Below are 25,701 nucleotides of genomic sequence, written 5' to 3' on the forward strand. Positions count from 1 at the left end.
ATGTGTCAGAGCCCAGTGGGCATGGAAACCTGTCCATCACACCATTGAATGATGAGAGACGGGACCATGGAGCTGTAGCTCGTCCCCCGCAGGTACAACTAGGCAAATACAAGCAGAGTAAGTTTTAGTTGCAGCCAATTTCATTAAAGAAAACGGAATGTTGCATGTCCGTTTTCTAGTGGTAATACTGTCCTCACAGCTCGTTGACTTTGACCACCAATAAACTGGTTACTATTGTACTCTGTGGCTTATGGGGGTCGGACGTGTCTGCCCACCCTGCTCGACGTGTCTGCCCACCCTGCTCGACCTGCCTGCCCACCCTGCTCGACCTGCCTGCCCACCCTGCTCGACCTGCCTGCCCACCCTGCTCGACCTGCCTGCCCACCCTGCTCGACCTGCCTGCCCACCCTGCTCGACGTATACAGGGCAGAATACTTTCTGTATTTGTCGTTATTGCGGAGGAAACAGCAGTAATATAAGTATGAGACTGTGGCGCGGGGATAGCACGCCTGTCCTCCATGTCGCCAGCGACTTCGGTCGGGCTCGAGTCCCGGGTTCGACGCGGAGGATCGACTGGGCAGCGACTCTCAAATGTTCTCCCCTGTTCACCCAGCAGTAACTTAGTAAATGGTGACCTAACTGTAAGCTGACTGTAAGGTCGTGCTCCAGGGGAAACTAGTCCGGGAAAGGTTTAAGATGAGCTTCGGAAAGGTAAAGCTCTCATCACGCTGCTAATAACAGTCAGAAGTCGTCAGAACATCTTTATTGACAAAATTAATTCCAATTTTGCCTGATCTGAGAATTTCAATTAAGTCTTATTAAAGTGAGGATAATGCTGGTATTCACTGTCACGCAGGACAGAGGGTCATACACAAGACAATAGGTCTAAACTGTAGGCTGAAGCACATATATATATATATCATGGTTACAATCAATATTTTAATGTATGGATATGTGAAAACAACTTTCTATTGTGCACTGCCACACAAGGGCAGGGATGGTTCATAAGTGATGCAGCTTAGCAGTAATATAAATAAAAATTGTTCTTCATTCTTTAAAATGGACAAGCAAATTTTGGATAAATTGTTAGGATGTCGTCCATCCAAGCTGTCTAAACCAAAAACATGAGTTCGGAAGTGACAGTGAGGCAAGGATGATGATGAGGATGAGAATGATGAGGAGGAGGGGGGAAGAGAGGGGAAGCAGGAGAAGTACATGAGCTTAGTTTAACGGGTGTATTAAGGGGGTCCAATATATACCCATCCTGTGGGCGGTAGCGGGAATGCCATCACGACCCATCCATCTAGTCTTAGGAACTTTACCCTAAGGTTTTTCAAGCTAAACTTAAACATTTGTGGCAAATTAATTACACGCAATGATCATTTGGGTGTCGTGGAGGCCAGACCCGCCGTGACCTGACACGGCGCGACAGTCACGGCCGCCACTCCCTCCACTACTCAACCTTGGGATACGTGGCTTACAGTGTTGCTAATTTTGAGAATTATTAATTTGGACTTTTGTTGAATATTTGTAATAGATTTATCTATAAGTTCTTGATTGTTATTTTATTTTTAAATCCCATCGCACCGCAACGGAGAGGGAGGTAGGTGAGGGGACGGTAGGGAAGTGAGGGGACGGTAGGAAGGTAAGGGTGGGGGGGGGGGGGAGAACGCGGGTGTGCGAGGGTGGGGTAGTGCCCCCCTGCCTCACCCCCGCGACCTTGACCAGACCTTGAACACCGACCTTGCTGGCAACTGGCGGCCCTGGCACCGGAGGGAGGGTGAGGGGAGAGAGTAAGGGAGGAGGAGAGGGGAAAGGGGAATGAGCTCTGACGGGAGAGGGTGGGGGTGGAGGTGTAGTTGGCAACCTAACAACAGCATCAGTTGGTAGCAAATAACTGCGTAAGTGAGGGGAGGGTGAGGCAGGAGCGTGGTATCGATAGAGAGCGTGATGAAGGGGAGATGAGGGGAGACGCGCGCGGCAAGGGTGAGGGGAGATGCCTCGGCGAGGGACGCAGAGAGGGCAGAACAGCAGCAGGAGGAAGGGTAGTCGAGTGCCACTTCCCAGAGATGGACTGAAATTAGTGCAACGGTGAACAGGCGTGAGTTGGGTGGATGACAGACGACACGTGGACAGAGAGAGGTGACACACGACACACAGACGGGCGACACATGGATAGACACGACACACAGACGGACGACACATGGACAGACACGACACACAGACGGGCGACACATGGACAGACACGACACACAGACGGACGACACATGGACAGACACGACACACAGACGGACAACACATGGACAGACACGACACACAGACGGACGACACATGGACAGACACGACACACAGACAGATGACACATGGACAGACACGACACATGGACAGACACGACACACAGACGGGCGACACATGGACAGACACGACACACAGACGGACGACACATGGACAGACACGACACACAGACGGACGACACATGTACAGACACGACACACAGACGGACGACACATGGACAGACACGACACAGCCAAACAGTAACAGACCATAATGTCCCCAGATCTTTCCGGAACCCAAACTTATTAATAATAATAATAATAATAATAATAATAATAATAATAATAATAATATTATTATTATTATTTTATTTAGAAAAAGTACATACATAGATGCAGAGTTATAAACATTCTGATTGACTTATAGATAGAGCTAGTACATACAATACCTAAAGCCACTAGTACGCACAGCGTTTCGGGCACTTATCCATTTTATTCCCATTTGTTTCTAGGTTCCATTTTATGTTAATACACATTACTTACAACCCCACTCACATCCTCCCCTCCCTTGTTATACCCAGGTATTTACCCACGTCACTCACGTTCCGCCTTACTCATCCTCCCCGAGGGGAATGTAACTTACGCTTACATGTATTACGTAACTACATGGAGATGAAGTATCTTTCTCCGGGAGTGTTTAAATACACTCAGGATCACACCGTAAACACCGCCTCACCTGGGCGAGATAAGGCTAAAATATGTTAGCTGTCTTCTTGCTTAAGCTTCTGGAGATATGCTCCAGAATCTTCTTGGCTGGATTTCGTAGAATTACGTACTGATTTGGGGGATTTACGTTCCCTACTACTACTGGCTGTCATATTTTCTTTCGCATTCAGATTGTTAGGTAAGTACTGTTAGGTACGTACAGGGCAGCGATTAACGTCGCAAATGACATAATTCGTGGTACTCGTGACGTCAGGGGTTGGCCAGGAGAAGTCCAGCTCTCACAATTTACGGTGAAGTATCAGTGAATGCAGGAGCCAGGCGAGGTAGTGGGAGGCTGGCCTGCCTCCCTCTCACCTGCCTCAAGTGTCCGTGTGTATGTGTGTGTGCCAGCAGGACCTCACGCACGCACGCACGCACGCACTCAAGCACGGACGCGCGCACGCACCTCCGCTGCCGGGAAGACAAACAAGAGGAAACGATAACGTTGGTACTAATGCAGGAGCACCAACGGCCTGACGTCATAACCCTTACGTCATCACCACGTTGGGGATCGATCAGACGTGCTCTTTATCCCTCCCTCTACCCCCCTCCCCCTCCCCCCTCCACCCCCCCCCCCCACCTCTCGCTCAGAAAATGAACATTACAAAAAGATTAAAATTTCCTTAATACACGCCACAGAAAACAAATCCACATTTTCCACCACATCAAATTCATCAAGGATTTCTCAAAGACAAATTTACTCAAAAGACTTATTTCTACTTACTATTTACTATATCTATTTACAAAATTCTATTTACTCAAAGACATTCCTTTAAGGGGTTATCTTGAGGTTATCTTGAGATGATTTCGGGGCTTTAGTGTCCCCGCGGCCCGGTCCTCGACCAGGCCTCAACTCCCAGGAAGCAGTCCGTGACAGCTGACTAACACCCAGGTACCTATTGTACTGCTAGGTAAGAGGGGCATAAGGTGAAAGAAACTCTGCCCATTGTTTCTCCCCGGCGCCCGGGATCGAACCCGGGACCACAGGATCAGAAGTCCAGCGTGCTGTCAGCTCGGCCGACCGGCTCCGGGGTGAGGGAATGTAACACAAGAGGGGGGAGGGGGAGGGGGGGGGCAGCGAGCCGTCCTTCTCACTAGGAGATAAGGAAAGGGGGGGAGCTGCCAGAGCTCCTTGTTTAACAAACTGAAAAGTCCTATATTTTACTAGTTATCTTACTTTGATAACGCCAATAAATATTAAACCAAGCAGAAGGTATATCATGGTTTAAACAATACCGAATGTATTCTGGGTATTTGTTGATGAATGAAGTTCAGTGAACCGACAAACAATGGATTTTAGCGGTCTATAGAATGGATATGGGAATGTTTCCACCCGCTACCTGCGGTCATATATATATATATATTTATAATATATATATTTATAATATATAATATAATATAAGGGGTACCACCTCTGGTGCAATTGTAAGGAAACATAACCTTGGAGAAGAAAATAAAGAGTACTCAGAGAAGACCTTGTGGATCCTCATTGAACACTTTGATATTTCCTTCCCCTACCACCCCCTATTCTTTTTGTATGTTTTATATAACATACATACTTGCTATGTATAACATACATACGTACTATGTACATATAACTTAACATACTTTTTATATATATAATGTATACTCAAGCCATATATGGTGTTACAGAAATGTAGCCAATCCTCCCACCTGCCTATGACATTAACATACCATCCAGGTGCCATCGTGAAAAGTTTTGTGAAGTTAGCCTCAAGCTCCTGGCCTCCAACCTTGTTGAGAGACAGACAGACAGACATTATTTTGTATAGTTTATTATCTAGTCCAAGTGCTTACCGGTTTGTCCCATACAGTTTTCTTTTTACAAAATTTGTGGCATTTTGTAAACACAACAATTAGAGTTAGTAGGGTAATTTTTAATCAAAGGTTTATTTAGGATATAAAGATTGTTATATGCTGTATAGATATTAATAAAATAAAATAAAATTATTTTTTTTTTTTAGAATTTTCATGATAGAAGTGATAGTTGAAGGCTGAGAGGACGCTTAGCATTGGAAGACTTTAAGGACAATTGGCAGGTCTCTAGAAGTTTGAGATTGAAGTTAGAGTTGAGGGGCCAATTAAGAAAGCACTATCGAAGGAAGACCGATGGGAGGGTTGAGAGGACGGTATAGGGTGTAGGGAGAGAGAGTAGGAAGATGGTTTATAAATTCCAATGTGTTAATAACTAGGGTCATTGACCCCCAAGTGCAGATAATGTGTATGTTAGGTCATAAAGTTGGTGTTTGTGAGTGGAGAGCCTCGCAGTCCTCCAGCAACGGCAGGAATGGCACAGTGCGCAACCTGAGTGTCCAGGCTTGCCAGTGTGCTGTTACACACACTTCTTGTGGTCCAGTCTCGCTTGTGGTCCAGTCTCGCTTGTGGTCCAGTCTTGCTTGTGGTCCAGTCTCGCTTGTGGTCCAGTCTCGCTTGTGGTCCAGTCTCGCTTGTGGTCCAGTCTCGCTTGTGGTCCAGTCTCGCTTGTATTCCAGTCTTGTTCCTGTTCCAAACACGCTCATGTTCCAGACACGCTCATATTCCAGACACGCTCATGTTCCAGACACGCTGATGTTACACGCGCGGTCATGTTCCAGACACGCTCATGTTCCAGACACGCTCATGTTCCAGACACGCTCATGTTCCAGACACGCTCCAGAAGTTGTCCATTGACCTTCCCTGGCCTCTGTGGTGCCGCTCACAAGAGAAGGCCGCCAGGGAATGAGCGGATGGGACAAGGTTCCAGATCAAACTTGCATGTTCTGTATATAAAAAAAAAGTTTCGAAAATTATTGTTTTGAAGATATTGGCTAATGCTTAAAGATGGTGTGTATGATTTGGATTTCATCTATATATATATATATATATATATATATATATATATATATATATATATATATATATATATATATATATATATATATATATATATATATATATATATATATATATATATATATTTGTGTGTGTATCCGAGTATGGTCATACAGTTTGGTCGTCGTTATCTTGTGATCAAAATTACAGGTGCCAATTAATTGGTCTTTGTTATCGAGAAAGTCTTAACACCCGGCCTTGTTTGAAGGAGAAGTGAGTACCAATATATATGTGACTTTAGAAGAAGTCATTTTGTGATGCCATGTTGATGATATAACCAATATTGTGTTGGTGAGAGGAGAGGTCATTACCCCTGGCGTGCCGGCCCCCTGACCTCGAGTGCGCTGGCCTGAGGCAAGTTAACTATTCCTTGACCTACGGTGAGCGATGACTGGAAAGATGTCATGGTTGATGTCACAGGAGCTCTTTGTCTCTTGATCCCAGTAGAAGCTTCTGATAGTTAACGTGATTGAAATGTGGAGACAGATCACTGGTCGCTGGTGTTGGAACAGCTGTAGAGGCTCTCAAATATAACCAACGATGGCCGTTGACCCCTAAGCCGTGTCGAGGTATACAAGATGACCCGAGGTTCTCTCGGTGGAGCAGGAAGGTCAATGACCTTTGACTGTGCTGCAGTAGACATGATCGTAACTCACTCCCTCGGTTGTAAGATTAGATAAATGACCTGCATCACGGCTTGGCTGACTGAGACAACTTTCCGTTTCCAGGGAGAAGGTCGGTGACCTCTGACGTAACGGGGAGCCCCTCGAGCAGGACGATGCTGGGTCTTGCTGTCGCTCCGGGTGTTGTCGCTCTTGATCGGGTGTTGCATGCATAAATTAGTGGGTGAGCTGTCTCACTGTCGTGAGTGAGGGTGCTGGTAGGTAATGTGTCGGGAATGTGTGTGTTAAGTTGAATCAATGACTGGGACTGTGCGGAGTCGTCGGCCGAGCCGTGCTGTGCACCAGTGCTGTTGCTGATGTGTTACTGGAAGCGATGTTGCTGCGGGCTGCTGGTGATGTTGGCGAGTCTTGGCCTGGTGATGTTACCTGCTCAGGTAACCTCCAGACGCAGAGCATTTTCAGGCTCATCATTGTCACTCTCTGTATCACGGTCTCTGTCTCTCTCTGTCACTGTCTGTATCTCTGGGTCACATCTCTCTCTCCCGCATTGGCACTGTCTCACTGTGGCACTGTCTCTCTCTCACACATCCTCTCTGACAGCCTTTTTCAGTCTCTCTGTCATCGTATCGCCCGGTATCCGCCGGTATTCCTCACGGCGCCGCGGAAGACAAGATGTTCGCTACACTTCAGACTGATTGACCACACTTGTCGCCAGTCGTAGAGGGCGGGACACGAGGCAAGCTGAGGGGACAGTGCGTGACGCAAGACACTGTAGAGTGTCAGGGGGACAGTGCGTGACGCAACGATGCTTCCTTATGAACTTATGTTCTTGAACAGCAAGTAGCAGGTGAGTGCTGCATACTCCAGCATCAGTCTCACGTCTGTAGTATTAAGTATCCTTATTTATTCATCATTAAGTCTTTGGTCGTTTGGTAAGGCACTATCAACTTCCTTTCCCTTTCTCACGACCTTGTGTTTATTAGGGTTGAACTCAAGTGGCCGTCTGTCAGGCAATTTCTGTATTTTTCTAATATCATCGCGCGCGCGCGTTTGTGTGTGTGGTGTGTGTGTGTGTGTGTGTGTGTGTGTGTGTGTGTGTGTGTGTGTGTGTGTGTGTGTGTGTGTGTGTGTGGTGTGTGTGTGTGTGTGTGTGTGTGTGTGTGTGTGTGTGTGTGTGTGTGTGTGTGTGTGTGTGTGTGTGTGTGTGTGTGTGTGTGTGTTCAATAAAGCCTCCCCAATACTCCCAGACCAACGTTATTGCAGATGAAGTAAGATATCAGCTGACGATCAGGTGACATTCCGTAAATACCTGGAGCACGTGGTGGGCGGGCGGTCATTGGCCGCCCGCCACAGGTGCCACACTTCCCGGTGAAGCCACAGCTGCGGTGCCATATGTTCAGAGCGGCCACCCCGGGCGTTGACACCGCTGCTTCCCCCCAACTCCCCCTCTCCCCCACTCCACCTCCCCCCACTTACTAGCAATACGCTCCTGCCTCTCTCCCACCCCCTCCCTCCACTCTCTTCAATTCCCGCTGCGATTGGAATTGATGGTTTGGCTCAATTATCGTCGTGTGTGGTAGCTGCTCCTCTCACGAGTCTCGGGATAATTGAAGTGAAAGCCACAAGGTGGGAGTGATGTAAGGTGTTGGCGGGGGACTCCTACACCCGGCAGCCCCGTTCAGGAAAAGTAGTGGAAATTGAGCGAGAGTGAAAGAGTAGAAGTGTCTTCTCACGCTGACAATAATATGGAGAGGCAGGCAGGCAGGCAGGGAGGCAGGCAGAGAGTGGCAGGCAGGCAGGCAGGCAGGCAGAGTGGAAGGCAGGCAGGCAGGGAGGCAGGGAGTGGCAGGCAGGCAGGCAGGGAGTGGCAGGCAGGCAGAGAGTGGCAGGCAGGCAGAAAGTGGCAGGCAGAGAGAGAGGCAGGCAGGGAGGCAGGCAGGGAGGCAGGTAGGGAGGGAGGCAGGCAGGCAGGTAGGGAGGGAGGCAGGCAGGCAGGCAGGGAGGCAGGCAGGGAGGCAAGCAGGGAGTGGCAGGCAGGGAGTGGCAGGCAGGGAGTGGCAGGGAGGCAGAGAGAGGCAGGCAGGGAGTGGCAGCATCCCCGGGTTAAGGAGCGGGTGTGGTTGGGACCACTTCCCCTGTGGTGGGAAGTGTGTGAGTGGGACGGACCGTTGTGTTGTTTTGATGAGGGGGGAGGAGCGGGGGGGGGGGGGGGGGGAGGGGGGTGTCCGTGCACCGTTACCTGACGTGACTCGTTCGGCCGTCCCTCCTGCCTTTGTTCATTCTGTCCAGCTGCCTACCCTTGTGCGAGGCCTCTGTGCCCCCTGCAACCTTCACCACTCCTCCCCCCCCCCCCCCCCCGCTGCCTTCCGCAACTAATTACTCCGCGCGCCCCACTACGCACCACTCTGCCTCCTCTTACAGCAGTAACTCGATTAATCACGCAATATTATACTAAACAGTTTGTGTGGGGTGAAGAGTATAGTGTGGGTGGTGATGGGGTGTGTGTGGGTGGTGATGGGGTGTGTGTGGGTGGTGAGGGTGTGTGTGTGTGTGGGTGGTGATGGGGGTGTGTGTGGGTGGTGTGTGTGTGTGTGTGTGTGTGTGTGTGTGTGTGTGTGTGTGTGTGTGTGTGTGGGTGGGGTGGTGGTGAGGTGTGTGTGGGTGGTGTGTGTGTGTGGGTGGGGTGGTGGTGAGGTGTGTGTAGGTGTGTGTGTGGGGGAAATGGTGGGGGTGTGTGGGTGTGTGTGTGTGGGTGGTGGTGGAGGTGTGGGTGGGGGTGTGTACTTCCCTAGTTTTACTCACCTAGTTGCACTTACGGGGGTTGAGCTTTAGCTCTTTGGTCCCGCCTACTGGGGGGACCAAAGGCTATAATAGAGCCTACTGGGCTCTATTATATCTACATTTGAAACTGTGTATGGAGTCAGCCTCCACCACATCACTGCCTAATGCATTCCATTTGTTAACTACTCTGACACTGAAAAAAATCTTTCTAGTGTCTCTGTGGCTCATTTGGGTACTAAGTTTCCACTTGTATTACCTTAATTGTTTGTGTTCCAACTGTGCTAAAGAATTTATCTTTGTCCACTCTGTCAATTACCCTGAGAATTTTGTAGGTGGTTATCATGTCTCCCCTTGCTCTTCTGTTTTCCAGGGACGTGAGGTTCAGCTCCCTTAGCCTTTCCTCGTAGCTCATACCTCTCAGTTAAAGGGACGAGTCTGGTGGCATACCGCTGAATCTTCTCTAACTTTGTCTTGTGTTTAACTAGGTATGGACTCCAGGCTGGAGCTGCATACTCCAGGATTGGTCTGACATAAGTGGTATACAGGGTCCTGAACGATTTCTTATACAAGTTTCTAAGGGCAGTTCTTATGTTGGTCAATCTAGCATATGTCCCCTGATGATATCCTTTTGATGTGGGCCTCTGGGGACAGGTTCGATGTGATATCAACCCCCAGATCTTTCTCTCTATTTGACTCTTGCAGGATGTCACCTCCCAGATGGTACCTTGTGTTCAGCCTCCTGCTCCATTCGCCAATTCATTACTTTACAATTTCCTGGGTTGAATTTTAGTAGCCATTTTCTAGACCAACATTGTGGGTGGTGGTGATGATGTTTGGGTGGTGGTGGTCATATGTGGGGTGGTGGTGGGGGTGTGTGGGTGGTGATGGTGGTGGTGGTGTGTGGTGGTGGTGGGGGTGTGGGTGGTGGTGGGGGTGTGTGGGTGATGGTGGTGGTGGTGGTCATATGTGGGGTGGTGGTGGGGGTGTGTGGGTGGTGGTGGTGGTGTGTGGGTGGTGGTGGTGGTGTGGGTGGTGGTGGTGGGGGTGTGTGGGTGGTGGTGTGTGGGTGGTGGTGGTGGTGTGGGTGGTGGTGGTGGGGGTGTGTGGGGTGGTGGTGGGGGTGTGTGGGTGGTGGTGGGGGTGTGTGGGTGGTGGTGGGGGTGTGGGTGGTGGTGTGTGGGTGGGTGAAGGTGGTGACAGTGTGAGAGGTGTACAGGCGGGGGTCGATGACTGCAGAGTTGTGCAACACCATCGAGGTTGTGGACCTGCTTCACTTTCCTACCACCCCCCACCCCCCAACCTAACCCCCCGCCACTGGACTCAGGTGATGCGTGAAGGTGATTCCCCCCCCCCCCCCCCCGTGCATTGTGTGAGGAAGTAGGGGGGGGGGTAGGGGGGGAGCGCACATGCGATATAGGGGGGAGCGGTTATTAACATTTTTTTTTTAAATCAAATAGCGGTTGCTTACTTCCTTAGGAACTAGTCTTTGCGTGCGCCAGTCTAAGTTAACCACTTGTCTCGGCTCAGAGGAAACCTGTAGGAAGGAATACTTCACTTGGCGCCACGCTGTGGCTGCTGTGTGCCTCACTCAATCACTCCGTTAAACGCCATTGAATATGACCAGTTATTGGGTGGGTGACCACATGGACAGCCTCACCCTTGCTTGGGGTCCGCGATAAACCTAATATTTTGACTATTGCCGTTCGAGGCGACTAGTTTGTTGTTCACCCCATACTCTTCCTGTGAGCGGTAGCTAAACAAAGGATCCCAGAGGGCACACAAGATCTTTATCAGACCTCAAAGGAGGTTATTTCATTAGCAATTACATCTGTCTTTCACACTTTATAATTATATGTCAGCTAGCTGCAGAAAATGTTCCATTTCAATGGCTATGTATTTACAGTTAATCATTATACATTAATGGTAAATCTTTCCGCTAATGGTAAATTTTTCCGTTAATGGTTAATCTTTCCGTTAATGGTAAATCTTTCCGTTAATGGTTAATCTTTCCGTTAATATATAATTGTTGATCTATGGAGATATTACAGGGTCATAGGGGAGCTGGTTGTTATTATTAGTCTTCACAAAACACTACTTGCTTCTTAATCTCACTTGTCGTTTATCTACTGGGAGCGAAGTATGGATACAGTGCTAGGAATTCGGATATTTTATCCTTTGTAATAAGATAGTTTGCCATCTCATACAGCGTGAGTTTAGATCTATCTTGAGGTGCTTCCGGGGCTTAGCGTCCCCGCGGCCCGGTCGTCGACCATGCCTCAGATCTATCTCTATATTGGCTCAATTTTTTTACAGTCCAAGATATAATGCTCAAGTGTGTGCGTGTCCCTGTCTTTGTCCACACACTTTACACTTTACTTCATCTAGATCCCTATGCAAGCCGAACTGCCAGAGATACTTGTAACCAAGTCTTATACGAGCTGTGACAACATCTGTTAGTCTACTGACTTTGTTACTTTCCCCATACACATGTTTTACTTCACACATTTCATTGTGATGAACAATGGTCCTGCTAGTTCCAGTTTGCACTGTTCTTCTTTCTTTAAATTCCCCCCAAGAGTTCTCGTCTAATGACACTTTTAAGGGACCTATTTGATAACTCAAGATTCCGTTTAACACTGTCTTTATTTACTGCAACTTTAGCAAGTGCGTCCACTGTATCATGTTCCTGCAGTCCAATATGAGCGGGAATCAACATCATTTTTATATTTACCTCTTTATTAAGTATGTTTATATATCACGTTATTACTTGATTGTAAACTATTTAATGCTCGTAGTGAGGAAAGGGAGTCAGAAATAATTAAGCTCTCTATTTCAGTGTTGTTAATAATTTTGAGTGCTACCAGTATTGCTACCAATTCAACTTGCATTGTGGATGTCCAGTTACTAACTCTTATGTTATTTTCAACTGTGCTTCCATCTGGCTGATGAAGCCTAACTGACCTCCTATTTCCGACGGCAGGAAAATAAACCCCCACGTAAGGCAGAAGGGAAACAATAACACTTATTTGAGATGTTTGTAAACATACTTGTAGTCCAAGAGTGACCAAGAGAGAGAGAGAGAGAGAGAGAGAGAGAGAGAGAGAGAGAGAGAGAGAGAGAGAGAGAGAGAGAGAGAGAGAGAGAGAGAGAGAGAGAGTTTGGGTGGATATAAAGAAGAAGAAGTGTCTAGTATGGACCAAGAGGTCTTCTGCAGTTACTTATATTATTATGTTCCGTCGCCGCGGGCCACCTCTGCTCCTTTCACTGCACTCCGCCTGTGTTTCTTCCTTTGTTTCATAATGCAGCTTGTGTATTTGTGAGGGGTTTTTCCCCCTCTGCATTTCTTTATACTTCCTGGTTTCCTCATCACAGTTTTTGTTTCTTATCAAGTCTTTTGTAACAACACCTTGTTACTGTTACTTGTCTCCTTGTACAGTGTGTTGCTGTTACTTGTCTCCTTGTACAGTGTGTTACTGTTACTTGTCTCCTTGTACAGTGTGTTACTGTTACTTGTCTCCTTGTACAGTGTGTTGCTGTTACTTGTCTCCTTGTACAGTGTGTTACTGTTACTTGTCTCCTTGTACAGTGTGTTACTGTTACTTGTCTCCTTGTACAGTGTGTTGCTGTTACTTGTCTCCTTGTACAGTGTGTTGCTGTTACTTGTCTCCTTGTACAGTGTGTTACTGTTACGTGTCTCCTTGTACAGTGTGCTGCTGTTACGTGTCTCCTTGTACAGTGTGCTGCTGTTACTTGTCTCCTTGTACAGTGTGTTACTGTTACGTGTCTCCTTGTACAGTGTGCGCGAGTGTGGGAGAGAGAGAGAGAGAGAGAGAGAGAGAGAGAGAGAGAGAGAGAGAGAGAGAGAGAGAGAGAGAGAGAGAGAGAGAGAGGGGGGGGGAGAGGTTGAGTAAGAGAGAGTTTATGTATGTGAATGAGGTAGTGCCCGTGTGCGTGTGTGTAGGCAGAGGTGAAGGTCACACCAGAAGGTCCTCAGTGGGTGCCTAACACGTACCTAATACTGTTTGTTGAACCACATGAGTGTTGTCTTGACTTCTGTTTACGTGTGTGTGTGTGTGTGTGTGTGTGTGTGTGTGTGTGTGTGTGTGTGTGTGTGTGTGTGTGTGTGTGTGTGTGTGTGTGGGTGTGTGTGTGTGGTGTGGCAAAAAATAGTAGTAGTAGTAGAAACAGTTGATTAACGGTTGAGAGGCGGGCCGAAAGAGCAGAGCTCAACCCCCGCAAGCACAACTAGGTGAATACAACTAGGTGAATACAACTAGGTGAATACAACTAGGTGAATAAACACACTCACACACACATGTATAATTGACCAAAGAGCTCAACCCCCGCAAGCACAATTAGGTGAGTACATACGTTAAAAAACTTTTAATATTCGAACTAGTATTTCGAACATGATAAATGAAAACCATTAGTGTCCAATGGCAGTACATATTACTGACATCGCCCTAAGCATGTAATTAAGTGAATTCGTAGGTGTACACATGTGCAAGTGGGATGGGTGTGCACACCTGCAAGTGGGGGTAGTGGGATGGACGCGCATATACACGCCAGCCACTCTACTGTCACTCTCAACCCCCACCCCTCACCCCCTACACCACAACACTTACCCCCCCCCACCCCAACCCCCACACACACAACCTTCCCACACTCCGGTCCCACCCCAGTATTAGGTGGGTGTGGGTTAAGGTCGGGAGTCAAGGTCTGGCTACTGTTGGTGTGAGGCTGAGTGTATGGGAGGGGGGTGTGGGGTGGTGTGGGGCTGGATGCATGGGTGGTGTAGGGCTGGGTTTATGGGGGAGGGTGGTGGTGGGGGGGGGCTGGGTGTATGGGTGATGTGAGACATCAGGGCCTTAGCTAGTTTGCTGCGGCCAGTTATTCGTATACTTATGAATAACTGTAAACTGTAGTGGCAACCTAAGGGCAGTTATTCATATACTTATGAATAACTGTTATTCATAAGTATTGAATATGAATAACATATTCATAGGGAGCCGGTCGGCCGAGCGGACAGCACGCTGGACTTGTGATCCTGTGGTCCTGGGTTCGATCCCAGGCGCCGGCGAGAAACAATGGGCAGAGTTTCTTTCACCCTATGCCCCTGTTACCTAGCAGTAAAATAGGTACCTGGGTGTTAGTCAGCTGTCACGGGCTGCTTCCTGGGGGTGGAGGCCTGGTCAAGGACCGGGCCGCGGGGACACTAAAGCCCCGAAATCATCTCAAGATAACCTCAAGATAACAGTTATTATGAATAACTGCCCTTTGGTTGCCACTACAGTTTACAGCTTGATATAATTGGGCCAAACTGTCATTACAGTCAATAGTTGCCTGTATTGACAGCCTGAGGTCAGTTATTCATAACTGTAGGCTGTACTGCGGGCCTGACGGCAATGGTTCCCTGTCAAGGAATCCATGCTACCGTACAAGAACCTGTCCACCCAACATGTCGCCCTCATCACCACCTTCATTCTGCCTCAGAAACCACTTGAGGTTATCTTGAGATAATTTCGGAGCTTTAGTGTCCCCGCGGCTCGGTCCTCGACCAGGCCTCCACCCCCAGGAAGCAGCCCGTGACAGCTGACTAACACCCAGGTACCTATTTTACTACTAGGGAACAGGGGCAAAGGGTGAAAGAAACTTTGCCCATTATTTCTCGCCGGCGTCCAGGATCGAACCTGGGACCACAGGATCACAAGTCCAGCGTGCTGTCCGCCGCAACAAGAGCTTGAAGGTAATAATGAAACAAGCGAGACGACATGAAGTGACACGCCTCCCGAGGTGTCTAAGGCTGAAAGACTCTATCAACGGGACACATCTACGCTGGAAGCCCCGGGCGTCCCCAGCACCACGGTGTGTCACAGAGGAGTCTCGGTGATGCTGGGAGGTTACTGGGGAGAGCTGGTACTGGGGAGAGCTGGTACTGGGGAGAGCTGGTACTGGGGAGAGGTGGAGGAGGTACTGGGGAGAGGAGAGGTTGGCAGGGGGGGGGGGACGTGTATGAGAGTGCAGAGGAGAACTTAGCGGAGTATCACTTTCAGGTCACGGACCCTGAGCTCACCTCACGTCTAATATTAAACGGGAGGTGCGGCCGACCCAGCAACAGCGCCGGTGACTGACCTGTGCTGCTGCTGAGAGAGAGAGAGTGGGAGAGAGAGAGAGAGAGAGAGAGAGAGAGAGAGAGAGAGAGAGAGAGAGAGAGAGAGAGAGAGAGAGAGAGAGGGGGGGGGGAGGGAGGGGGGGAGGGGGGTAATTACGTCAACAGTTGTCCCGTGTGGGGTCAGTGAGCCTTGCCTCTCTCTTGGGCTGCTCATCCCACCAGGCGGTTCTCTTCACTTATGTCACAACGTACACAGTCCAACGTGCTATCTTAACAAGACCCGTACGGCCACCCACCTAAAATAACCAAACGGTGTATACACAAACGGATTGCTGTGACCCGCTGCTGTTCATAGCACCATGTATTTGGTACCATGGTTACCATAACGTGGTATTAGTTGAGACCAGTGGTTGTATCGCCGAAGGTCAACCCCCCCAAACCTTCCCCACCCACCCCCACACCTACCAACACCTCCCCACACCTTCCCCCACCTCCCACACCTACCCACACCTTCTCCCACCTCCCACACCTACCCACTCCGGCTCGCTCCCTTCTCACAACCCATACAAGTCATTAATATCCTGCTCTATTCATCTGCGAATGTCGTGGTTTAGATGTTGCCAGTTAGACCTACTCGAGCCTCCCGTGGGCGGCTCTCATGCAAGCCGCCCACGTCCCCGTGTGAGTCACGTCCACTTCCTAGCCCCTCATCCTCCGCGGGCCGCCCACTTCCTAGCCCCCTCATCCTCCACGGGCCGCCCACTTCCTAGCCCCTCATCCTCCACGGGCCGCCCACTTCCTAGCCCCTCATCCTCCACGGGCCGCCCACTTCCTAGCCCCTCATCCTCCACGGGCCGCCCACTTCCTAGCCCCTCATCCTCCACGGGCCGCCCACTTCCTAGCCCCTCATCCTCCACGGGCCGCCCACCTCATTACTCGCCTTTCACCGGGACGCCATTCACACACCGGCCACTACCCGGCGAGGTGAGTGACCCCTCACACCACGAGGACCCCCTCACACACAACCAGGACCCCCCCTCCTCACACCACGAGGACCCCCTCACACCACGAGGACCCCTCACACCACGAGGACCACCTCACACACAACCAGGACCTCCCCCCCCCTCACACCACGAGGACCCCCTCACACCACGAGGACCCCTCACACCACGAGGACCCCCTCACACACAACCAGGACCTCCCCCCCCTCACACCACGAGGACCCCCTCACACATCTCCCCCTCACCCCTTTCTAGTGTCAGAGTGGTTGACAAATGGGAAGCATTAGGCAGTGATGTGGTGGAGGCTGACTCCATACACAGTTTCAAGTGTAGATATGATAGAGCCCAGTAGGCTCAGCTGTACACCTGTTGATTGACGGTTGAGAGGCGGGACCAAAGAGCCAGAGCTCAACCCCCGCAAGCACAACTAAGTGAGTACAGACAACCAGGACCCCCCCCCCCGACTCTACCCCCTGTACCACATTATAATCCTTCTCTAGCGTTTCTATGTTATTTTATAAATTTGCGTAGCAAATATGATCATATGTATGTTATATGTCCACGAGATATATTACATTAGTTCTGGTTATTTAATGTTCTGTAGAACATTGTCTTGTATCATCTAGTGGCCTACACTCTAATCCCCCCCCCCCCCACACACACACATGTTGTACTGTATTCCTCTTTTAAAACTGTAATGGTGCTGTTCCTTGATATGTGGCCTACATATCAAGGAACAGTATGCTGTTCCTTGATAAGGTATGCTACTTATTGTAGCATACTTATTGTGTTGTCCGTTTTCTTGTAATTAACCTCATAATCTTTATTAATATCTTTATCACATAAAGTTTTGATCGTTTCTCTAGTCCAAATTATTTTGCTCGTTACAAAAGAGTCAAATACACGCATATTATTTTTTTCCCCATCTCCGGTCACTCAACTGTTGAGGCAAATATTGTGTATCACTTGACCATAGGGTGAGAGGTCTCGTATCAGGGTGAGAGGTCTCGTATCATAGGGTGAGAGGTCTCGTATCATAGGGTGAGAGGTCTCGTATCATAGGGTGAGAGGTCTCGTATCATAGGGTGAGAGGTCTCGTATCATAGGGTGAGAGGTCTCGTATCATAGGGTGAGAGGTCTCGTATCATAGGGTGAGAGGTCTCGTATCATAGGGTGAGAGGTCTCGTATCATAGGGTGAGAGGTCTCGTATCATAGGTAGGGTGAGAGGTCTCGTATCATAGGTAGGGTGAGAGGTCTCGTATCAGAGGTAGGGTGAGAGGCCTCATATCAGAGGTAGGGTGAGAGACCTCATAAATATACAAGTTATCATTCGTGCATCAGTAAACCTCATACTCACACTTCATGTACATAAGATCATATATAATGCCAACTAAAAAACTATCACTTCTCTATTTTTGGTGCCTTGTCTTGAAGTAGTATGTTACACTACTTCACTATATGTGTTTACTGTTCATTACTGAAAAGTCTTCAGTTATATTAACCTGACTGAGAGCACCAATAACACAGGAAAAACAGTGTGGGGGAGAATGATGAGGAGGTCTTCACTAGCTAACAACTTGCTCTTATTGTGTCAGCTACTAAATTATATTATTCTTGGCCATAATTAATTTGTATATGTAACCTGTAGGATGATTGTTTATTACGTTAAAACTTAGGTTTTGGGAGAGTCTCAAGTAAAAATTCTCACATGGCAAAGGACACTGGATGTAGTTAGGTCATCGCATCGGACGCGCGCGTGTATGGTTTGCATCGTTTACGGGTTTACGGTATACTAATGAGGTTACCTGTGTTACGTCAGAGCCCCCAACACCAACCAGCACGAGGTGCACCGAGTGTATATGACTCAGTGTACAACGCCAGTCCAAGTGTACAGATGAACAGCGGTGACTGGTGTTGTAGCGGGGTGACGCGTGGTGGTGGTGACTGTGGTGGTGGCGGCCACCTGTGGACCCTGCTGCTGGTGTCATGACCTCGGCCTCCAGCTTGGCACCTGGCACTTTCTGCGTGCCATCACCTGCAATCTCTAGGCAGGTGGAGGGTGGCCCAGGCTAGCAGGGTTACCTTGAGGTGCTTCCGGGGCTTAGCGTCCCCGCTAAGCGTCCCCGCTTAGCGTCTCCTGGTTGCTGGACTGATCAACCAGGCTGTTGGACGCGGCTGCTCGCAGCCGGTCAGGAGAACTGATGCAAGCATCAGTTATAATGTTACTGGACAACACCTACGCAATACCTGACAGTGGCGCCAAGGTTTCTTTCTTAAACAAGATGGAGAGAGAAGCTGTTGCTTATTAACTTCGGAAAGTCATTGAAGGAGAGGCGGAGTTCACTATCAGGACCTTATAGTCAGGTCAACGGTCTCGTCCTCAGGAGGGTGGCCAGGTCCATGACGTCGTCCTCAGGAGGGTGGCCAGGTCCATGACGTCGTCCTCAGGAGGGAGGCCAGGTCCATGACGTCGTCCTCAGGAGGGAGGCCAGGTCCATGACGTCATCCTCAGGAGGGTGGCCAGGTCCATGACGTCGTCCTCAGGAGGGAGGCCAGGTCCATGACGTCGTCCTCAGGAGGGTGGCCAGGTCCATGACGTCGTCCTCAGGAGGGTGGCCAGGTCCATGACGTCGTCCTTAGGAGGGTGGCCAGGTCCATGACGTCGTCCTCAGGAGGGAGGCCAGGTCCATGACGTCGTCCTCAGGAGGGAGGCCAGGTCCATGACGTCGTCCTCAGGAGGGTGGCCAGGTCCATGACGTCGTCCTCAGGAGGGAGGCCAGGTCCATGACGTCGTCCTCAGGAGGGAGGCCAGGTCCATGACGTCGTCCTCAGGAGGGAGGCCAGGTCCATGACGTCGTCCTCAGGAGGGTGGCCAGGTCCATGACGTCGTCCTCAGGAGGGTGGCCAGGTCCATGACGTCGTCCTCAGGAGGGAGGCCAGGTCTATGACGTCGTCCTCAGGAGGGAGGCCAGGTCCATGACGTCGTCCTCAGGAGGGAGGCCAGGTCCATGACGTCGTCCTCAGGAGGGTGGCCAGGTCCATGACCTAGCTGCATCACGAGTTGACGCAACAATTAAAGGAAAACAGGCGGCAGGAATCTCGCTGATGTTGGTTAGACAATGGGGTGATGGCGACGTCTGGAGCTCTAATAGCCTGGGACTCCAGTTACTCCCGTAAATGCTGTTGATAGGTACTGGCTGGCACCCCAGTGAAGCCCACCAGCACGGCTTCCTAAGTTTGGTTGAGTTGATAACCAATATCTGCTGCTGCTGCTGCTTCTACTGGTGCTGCTGTCACTGCTGCTGTTAGTGCTGCTGCTGCTGTCATTGCTGCTCCTACTGGTGATGCTGTCACTGCTGCTGTTACTGCTGGTGCAGCTCCTACTGGTGCTGCTGTCACTGCTGCTGTTACTGCTGTTACTGCTGGTGCAGCTCCTACTGGTGCTGCTGTCACTGCTGCTGTTACTGCTGTTACTGCTGGTGCAGCTCCTACTGGTGCTGCTGGCACTGCTGTTACTGTTGGTGCAGCTCCTACTGGTGCTGCTGTCACAGCTGTTGCTGGTGCTTCTGCTGGAGTAGGAATAAACAGGGTCGTTATAAAGGTCAAGTATGACTGGTTTACGACTGTGTTTATGTGATCTTCTGTAATCCAGGTTGTGTATTACGCCTGACATTCACTGCATTGATTTGCCCGCGTTGGAATTTAGGCCTGGCACCAGTACTGGCACTGGTTAAGTTATTTTAGTGAGGATGTTTGAGAGGTACAAGTGAAGGAGAGTCGTAGAAGTGTGGTGTGAGTCTCAGGCGGACTGACCGCCTTCGTGACGCCAGGTGTTTGTATTCTAAGGTAAGCTTACCTTCCTTGTGCCTGGTGAACATGTGCATTATATGTAACATGTGTTTAAGCTATGTGGCCGTCCATTGATGAATGCTCATGCTGTGTTGCTGCTCCCTGTAAGGTCACGGGTGTTGCTGCTCCCTGTGAGGTCATGGGTGTTGCTGCTCTCTGTGCGGTCATGGGTGTTGCTGCTCCCTGTGAGGTCATGGGTGTTGCTGCTCCCTATGAGGTCACGGGTGTTGCTGCTCTCTGTGCGGTCATGGGTGTTGCTGCTCTCTGTGAGGTCATGGGTGTTGCTGCTCTCTGTGAGGTCATGGGTGTTGCTGCTCCCTGTGAGGTCACGGGTATTGCTGCTCCTTGTGAGGTCATGGGTGTTGCTGCTCCCTATGAGGTCATGGGTGTTGCTGCTCCCTATGAGGTCATGGGTGTTGCTGCTCCCTATGAGGTCATGGGTGTTGCTGCTCCCTATGAGGTCATGGGTGTTGCTGCTCCCTATGAGGTCATGGGTGTTGCTGCTCTCTGTGAGGTCATGGGTGTTGCTGCTCTCTGTGCGGTCATGGGTGTTGCTGCTCCCTATGAGGTCACGGGTGTTGCTGCTCTCTGTGAGGTCATGGGTGTTGCTGCTCCCTGTGAGGTCATGGGTGTTGCTGCTCCCTGTGAGGTCATGGGTGTTGCTGCTCCCTGTGAGGTCATGGGTGTTGCTGCTCCCTGTGAGGTCACGGGTATTGCTGCTCCTTGTGAGGTCATGGGTGTTGCTGCTCCTTGTGAGGTCATGGGTGTTGCTGCTCCCTGTGAGGTCATGGGTGTTGCTGCTCCCTGTGAGGTCACGGGTGTTGCTGCTCCCTGTAAGGTCATGGGTGTTGCTGCTCCCTGTAAGGTCATGGGTGTTGCTGCTCCCTGTAAGGTCATGGGTGTTGCTGCTCCCTGTAAGGTCATGGGTGTTGCTGCTCCCTGTAAGGTAATGGGTGTTGCTGCTCCCTGTAAGGTCATGGGTGTTGCTGCTCCCTGTAAGGTCATGGGTGTTGCTGCTCCCTGTAAGGTCATGGGTGTTGCTGCTCCCTGTAAGGTCACGGGTGTTGCTGCTCCCTGTAAGGTCACGGGTGTTGCTGCTCCCTGTAAGGTCATGGGTGTTGCTGCTCCCTGTAAGGTCATGGGTGTTGCTGCTCCCTGTAAGGTCATGGGTGTTGCTGCTCCCTGTAAGGTCATGGGTGTTGCTGCTCCCTGTAAGGTCATGGGTGTTGCTGCTCCCTGTAAGGTCATGGGTGTATGTTATTATATTTTTATTGGACATTTCATTTGTATTTACTACCATGGTGAGTTGGGTGAGGTTGGCCTCTAGCGCCTGGCCTCCAGCCTTGGACTCACTGGTCAACAGACATTCTCTCTTATGGCTATAACAGCCCGTCCTTCGAATAGACAGTACGTTTTAATACTAAATGTAATAAGTACATTCCTGACTATCGGCACAGTAGATAAATACACTTAATCGCCAGCATCGCACCAAAATATTGTGAATATTAAAGTTTACCTGAAAAGCTGTATAGAAAACCACGACCACAGACGACCTTGGGAGTGCAGGTGGACAAGCAGGTAAAAAGCAGTTATTGCTTCTTAATTACAATTAGTACTTAACCTATAGCTATATATTGATATTACAACTTTATTAAACTAATAAAACAAAAGTAAAGTTTTTCAATAAATTATAAAGTAACTCAGGATATTTTCAAATTTTTTATAAAATCTCCATTGTTTAATAAAACTGAAAAAGAAATTTGTTATATTTAAAACTTGAGTAAATAAATTTAAACCCGAAAACTTCAACCAAAAATTTTGAGTTTATTAACACAAAATTAGGAGAATATAAATATGGGTAGGTAAATGTAAGGGCACACTTAAGTGTATGTATGTACTATGCAGACAGACATTTACATTAGTATTAAAACGTACTGTCTATTCGGAGAAAGGGTTGGGATATAAACAAATCTAAGATTAACTTCCAGGTCAGGCTTCAAAATGATCACCTAGTTTATCATAGTCATAGAGAGAGAGTTTGGGTGTTCTTGCACATGTCTGCCTGTTTGTCTCAGTTGCTGCTGCCGCCAGCGTGTGCTGTTGTGGGGAGGGGAGGCAACTTAGGGTCACCCAGTCCACACGTATCTTACACAAGTATCTCTCTCCTCTCACCCACCAACCTTAGTAATATATACTGTATGTATATATATATATATATATATATATATATATATATATATATATATATATATATATATATATATATATATATATATATATATATATATTGCACTTTTAACTCAGAGAAGTGTGTGTGTTCTTGTTGCGTGAGGCAGCTTAGCTTGGGGGCTGTCCAAAATTTACATTCGCTTCTGCATGTAACAAGCCAAGAGGTCCTTGTCCTATCCTTGCTAATTTTGGAGCCTGGCTCTGTTTATAGTTAAGATTAAAACTATACGCAGGGTGAAGAGTCATCTTATCAATTGACCCTCTCGTATCTTCACTCTTTTGACTCCTCTGTGTTCTCTTGGTCTCTGTTTTCTCTGTGGTCTCGATTGATTAAGATTAAGCCACCCAAAATGGGGCACGGGCGTGAATAGTCCGTAATATGTGGTCTCTCCTCCCCCCACCACTTATATCCCCCCTTTTCACTCACTTCTACTCACCCTTCCCTCACTCCTCCTTTCTCTCACCCCACTTCTCCTCCTCTGTCAGAAAACACATTTTCTTGAGGGGAGATTATCCGTTCTTGGCCAACCCGCTGGACAATTAAGTGTGGTTTGTGGAGCTGCCTTTCATACGGCCTGCACTGGCCTCCCTGATGATAGATCACGTGTTCCAGTCACCACAAGTAAATGATGTGGTCGTGTTGGGCCTCGCAGCCTCTGCCCTCCGGTATTATTATTCCTCCTGCTGGTCAGCCCAGCCGAGATCTATGCTACTGATCAAAAGGCTTAAGCAATATTTGATTTATACCGCTGAAACAGCCTCGTTATTACAGCACAAGCGAAATAATTAATAAATATGTTTGTCTATCCCTCGCTTGTTTTCTCTCCTCTTCTGTCTCTATCTCTCATTTGTATTCCTTTTTCTCTTTTGCTCTCCCTTTTCCCGTTTCTCTCTTCAGCTTTTCTTTTTACATGTTCTCCTGCTCCCCTGCTCTGGCCACAACGTCGACTTCCTGTACGAGTGTAGAAGACAATCAGCAGTTGTACAGACGTCACCCATAGTGAGAGGACGCTTCGTTGTAGCGCCTAACTCTTGTCTTCCTCAGGAAACTACATTTAAATATATCACAACCGAGTATGAAGGGCCTAGGCTTTGTTGTTTTGGCTCGGCGACCTTGAATGTCCTCCTACTACCTGCTCCGCGTCGCTAGTGAGGCCACCACAGGACTTGGCACTGACTATTTTAGTGGTGAAGGCTGACTCAGCTACACCTCAAGTTCCTCCTGACGTCAGCCACCTCTCACTAAGTTTTATGTGTGAGGATAATTCTTTTTTTTCTGTAGCGTGCGCTGGTGTTGATGGTTTATGTAGGAGAGTGCTATGGCGTGTCGCGGTGGAGAGGGCGAGCATGTAGTTGGCATGTAGGGGACTAATGTTGTTGTGGGGGGGAGTGTGTGCATGTGTCTGGACGGACGGACTCGCGCGCGCACACACACACACACGCGCACACACGCACACGCACACACATATATTGCAGTAGTCTCGGTGAAGGCTGGGTTGTGTGGGGTCAGGGGCAACAGCGGCTTCAGGCAGTTCCCGTTCGCCCTCTGGCCGCCTCCCGCTGTGGTCTTATGTCGTCAAGATACCCATTAACATTCGCATTTATATGGCGAACATAAACTACATGAATGGCTACATAGTTAGCATCAAGAGCTACTTATGTGCTACTGACATCGCCCCTCTCGCAGGATGGTCTGCTATACAGGGACATGAAGACTGCTAGCCAGTACTGGCAACCTTAGGATAGGTTATGAGACTATCCTCCAGATCATGAGAATAGATAAAGTTATTGTGAAGCTCCAGGTACCTCATACCGGCAGGTCTAATGACCTGCTAATGACTAATGACATGTCTAATGTAATGACAGCGGTCTAATAACGGCACTAATGACTGGACATTTAATAATGTAATGTGAAGAGTATTAGCACAGTTTCATCTTGCACAGTTTACACATATGTCACAGATAACGGCAGGCCAACCTGGTGCTGCCAGTTGCTGTGTCAAACTGCTGGCAGAAGCTTTGTTGCTGCTCATATATGATGTCACATTGTAAATAGTCTTTGAATTTTAATGTTGGTGTTTTCAGGCCTGTGTGTCTCTGTGTTTTCTCTTATGTTAACTCTTGCTGCTCTTGTTACTTTTGCTACTGGTACTGCTGGTGCTGCTGCTGTTGGTGCTGCTACTGCTGGTGGTACTGCTGCTGCTGTTGGTGCTGCTACTACTGTTGCTGCTACTTCCTGTACTGTTGCAGCCTGCACTGTGTCTGTTCCTGTTGCTTGTACTGTTGCTCCTGCGGCTGCTGCCTCACTGGACCCGGGGACGCAGTAACACGGCCAAAAGAAAACAACCTTGGAGTGAACAGGAATTATTTATACTTATTAAAATTGTTTCCGTGTGTATACGGGACGTGTGTATATGGGACGTGTGTATACGGGACGTGTGTATACGGGACGTGTGTATATGGGACGTGTGTATATGGGACGTGTGTGTACGGGACGTGTGTATACGGGACGTGTGGGTATGGGACGTGTGTATACGGGAAGTGTGGGTATAGGACGTGTGGGTATGGGACGTGTGGGTATGGGACGTGTGGGTATGGGACGTGTGGGTATGGGACGTGTGTATACGGGACGTGTGGGTATGGGACGTGTGGGTATGGGACGTGTGTATACGGGAAGTGTGGGTATAGGACGTGTGTATACGGGAAGTGTGGGTATGGGACGTGTGGGTATGGGACGTGTGTATACGGGAAGTGTTGGTATGGGACGTGTGGGTATGGGACGTGTGGGTATGGAACGTTTGAATACAGATCATGGACATACTAGACTTGTGTATACGGGACGTCTATGTACTATTGTATACACAAATCTAATAAGCACCATCACTGTATTTGTCTTGCTGCATCAATATTGCATTAGCTAAAGCTATCAAGATATCTTTGTGTTGATAGATCAATATTATACTATAATATATTCTTCATTATCGTAAATACTACCAAACATACTTAGCAGCCTTTAAGCTGTGTCCACACTTGTCGTAAGAACCGCTTGTAAACCACTATTGCACACTTATGTTTGAAGATTAATATGAACTGGCGACTCTCACTTTAAACTTACCCAAGACTGACGGCAGTGTTGGTAAGCCAGAAGTATGGGAGTAGATTATGTAAAGTTTCG

At 48.9% G+C, this 25,701-nt stretch overlaps 3 protein-coding genes across 6 annotated transcripts in view; 1 reads left to right on the forward strand and 2 right to left on the reverse strand.

Annotated features, from left to right (window-relative positions):
- Nucleotides 1-25,701, forward strand: part of Hr4 (Hormone receptor 4) — a 399,910-nt gene that overhangs the window by 111,921 nt on the left and 262,288 nt on the right. The window lies entirely within an intron of this gene.
- On the reverse strand, nucleotides 19,680-20,326 carry LOC138369212 (ice-structuring protein-like). The gene is made up of 2 exons (XM_069332152.1): nucleotides 20,305-20,326; nucleotides 19,680-20,017 (listed from the first exon to the last, which is right to left on the reverse strand). The coding sequence occupies exons 1-2, from the start codon at nucleotides 20,324-20,326 to the stop codon at nucleotides 19,680-19,682; spliced, it is 360 nt and encodes a 119-aa protein (XP_069188253.1).
- On the reverse strand, nucleotides 20,380-21,597 carry LOC138369213 (dentin sialophosphoprotein-like). The gene has a single exon (XM_069332153.1). The coding sequence runs from the start codon at nucleotides 21,595-21,597 to the stop codon at nucleotides 20,380-20,382; it is 1,218 nt and encodes a 405-aa protein (XP_069188254.1).

This window comes from Procambarus clarkii, chromosome 27, assembly GCF_040958095.1.
Source record: "Procambarus clarkii isolate CNS0578487 chromosome 27, FALCON_Pclarkii_2.0, whole genome shotgun sequence".
NCBI classification, from domain to species: Eukaryota; Metazoa; Arthropoda; class Malacostraca; order Decapoda; family Cambaridae; genus Procambarus; species Procambarus clarkii.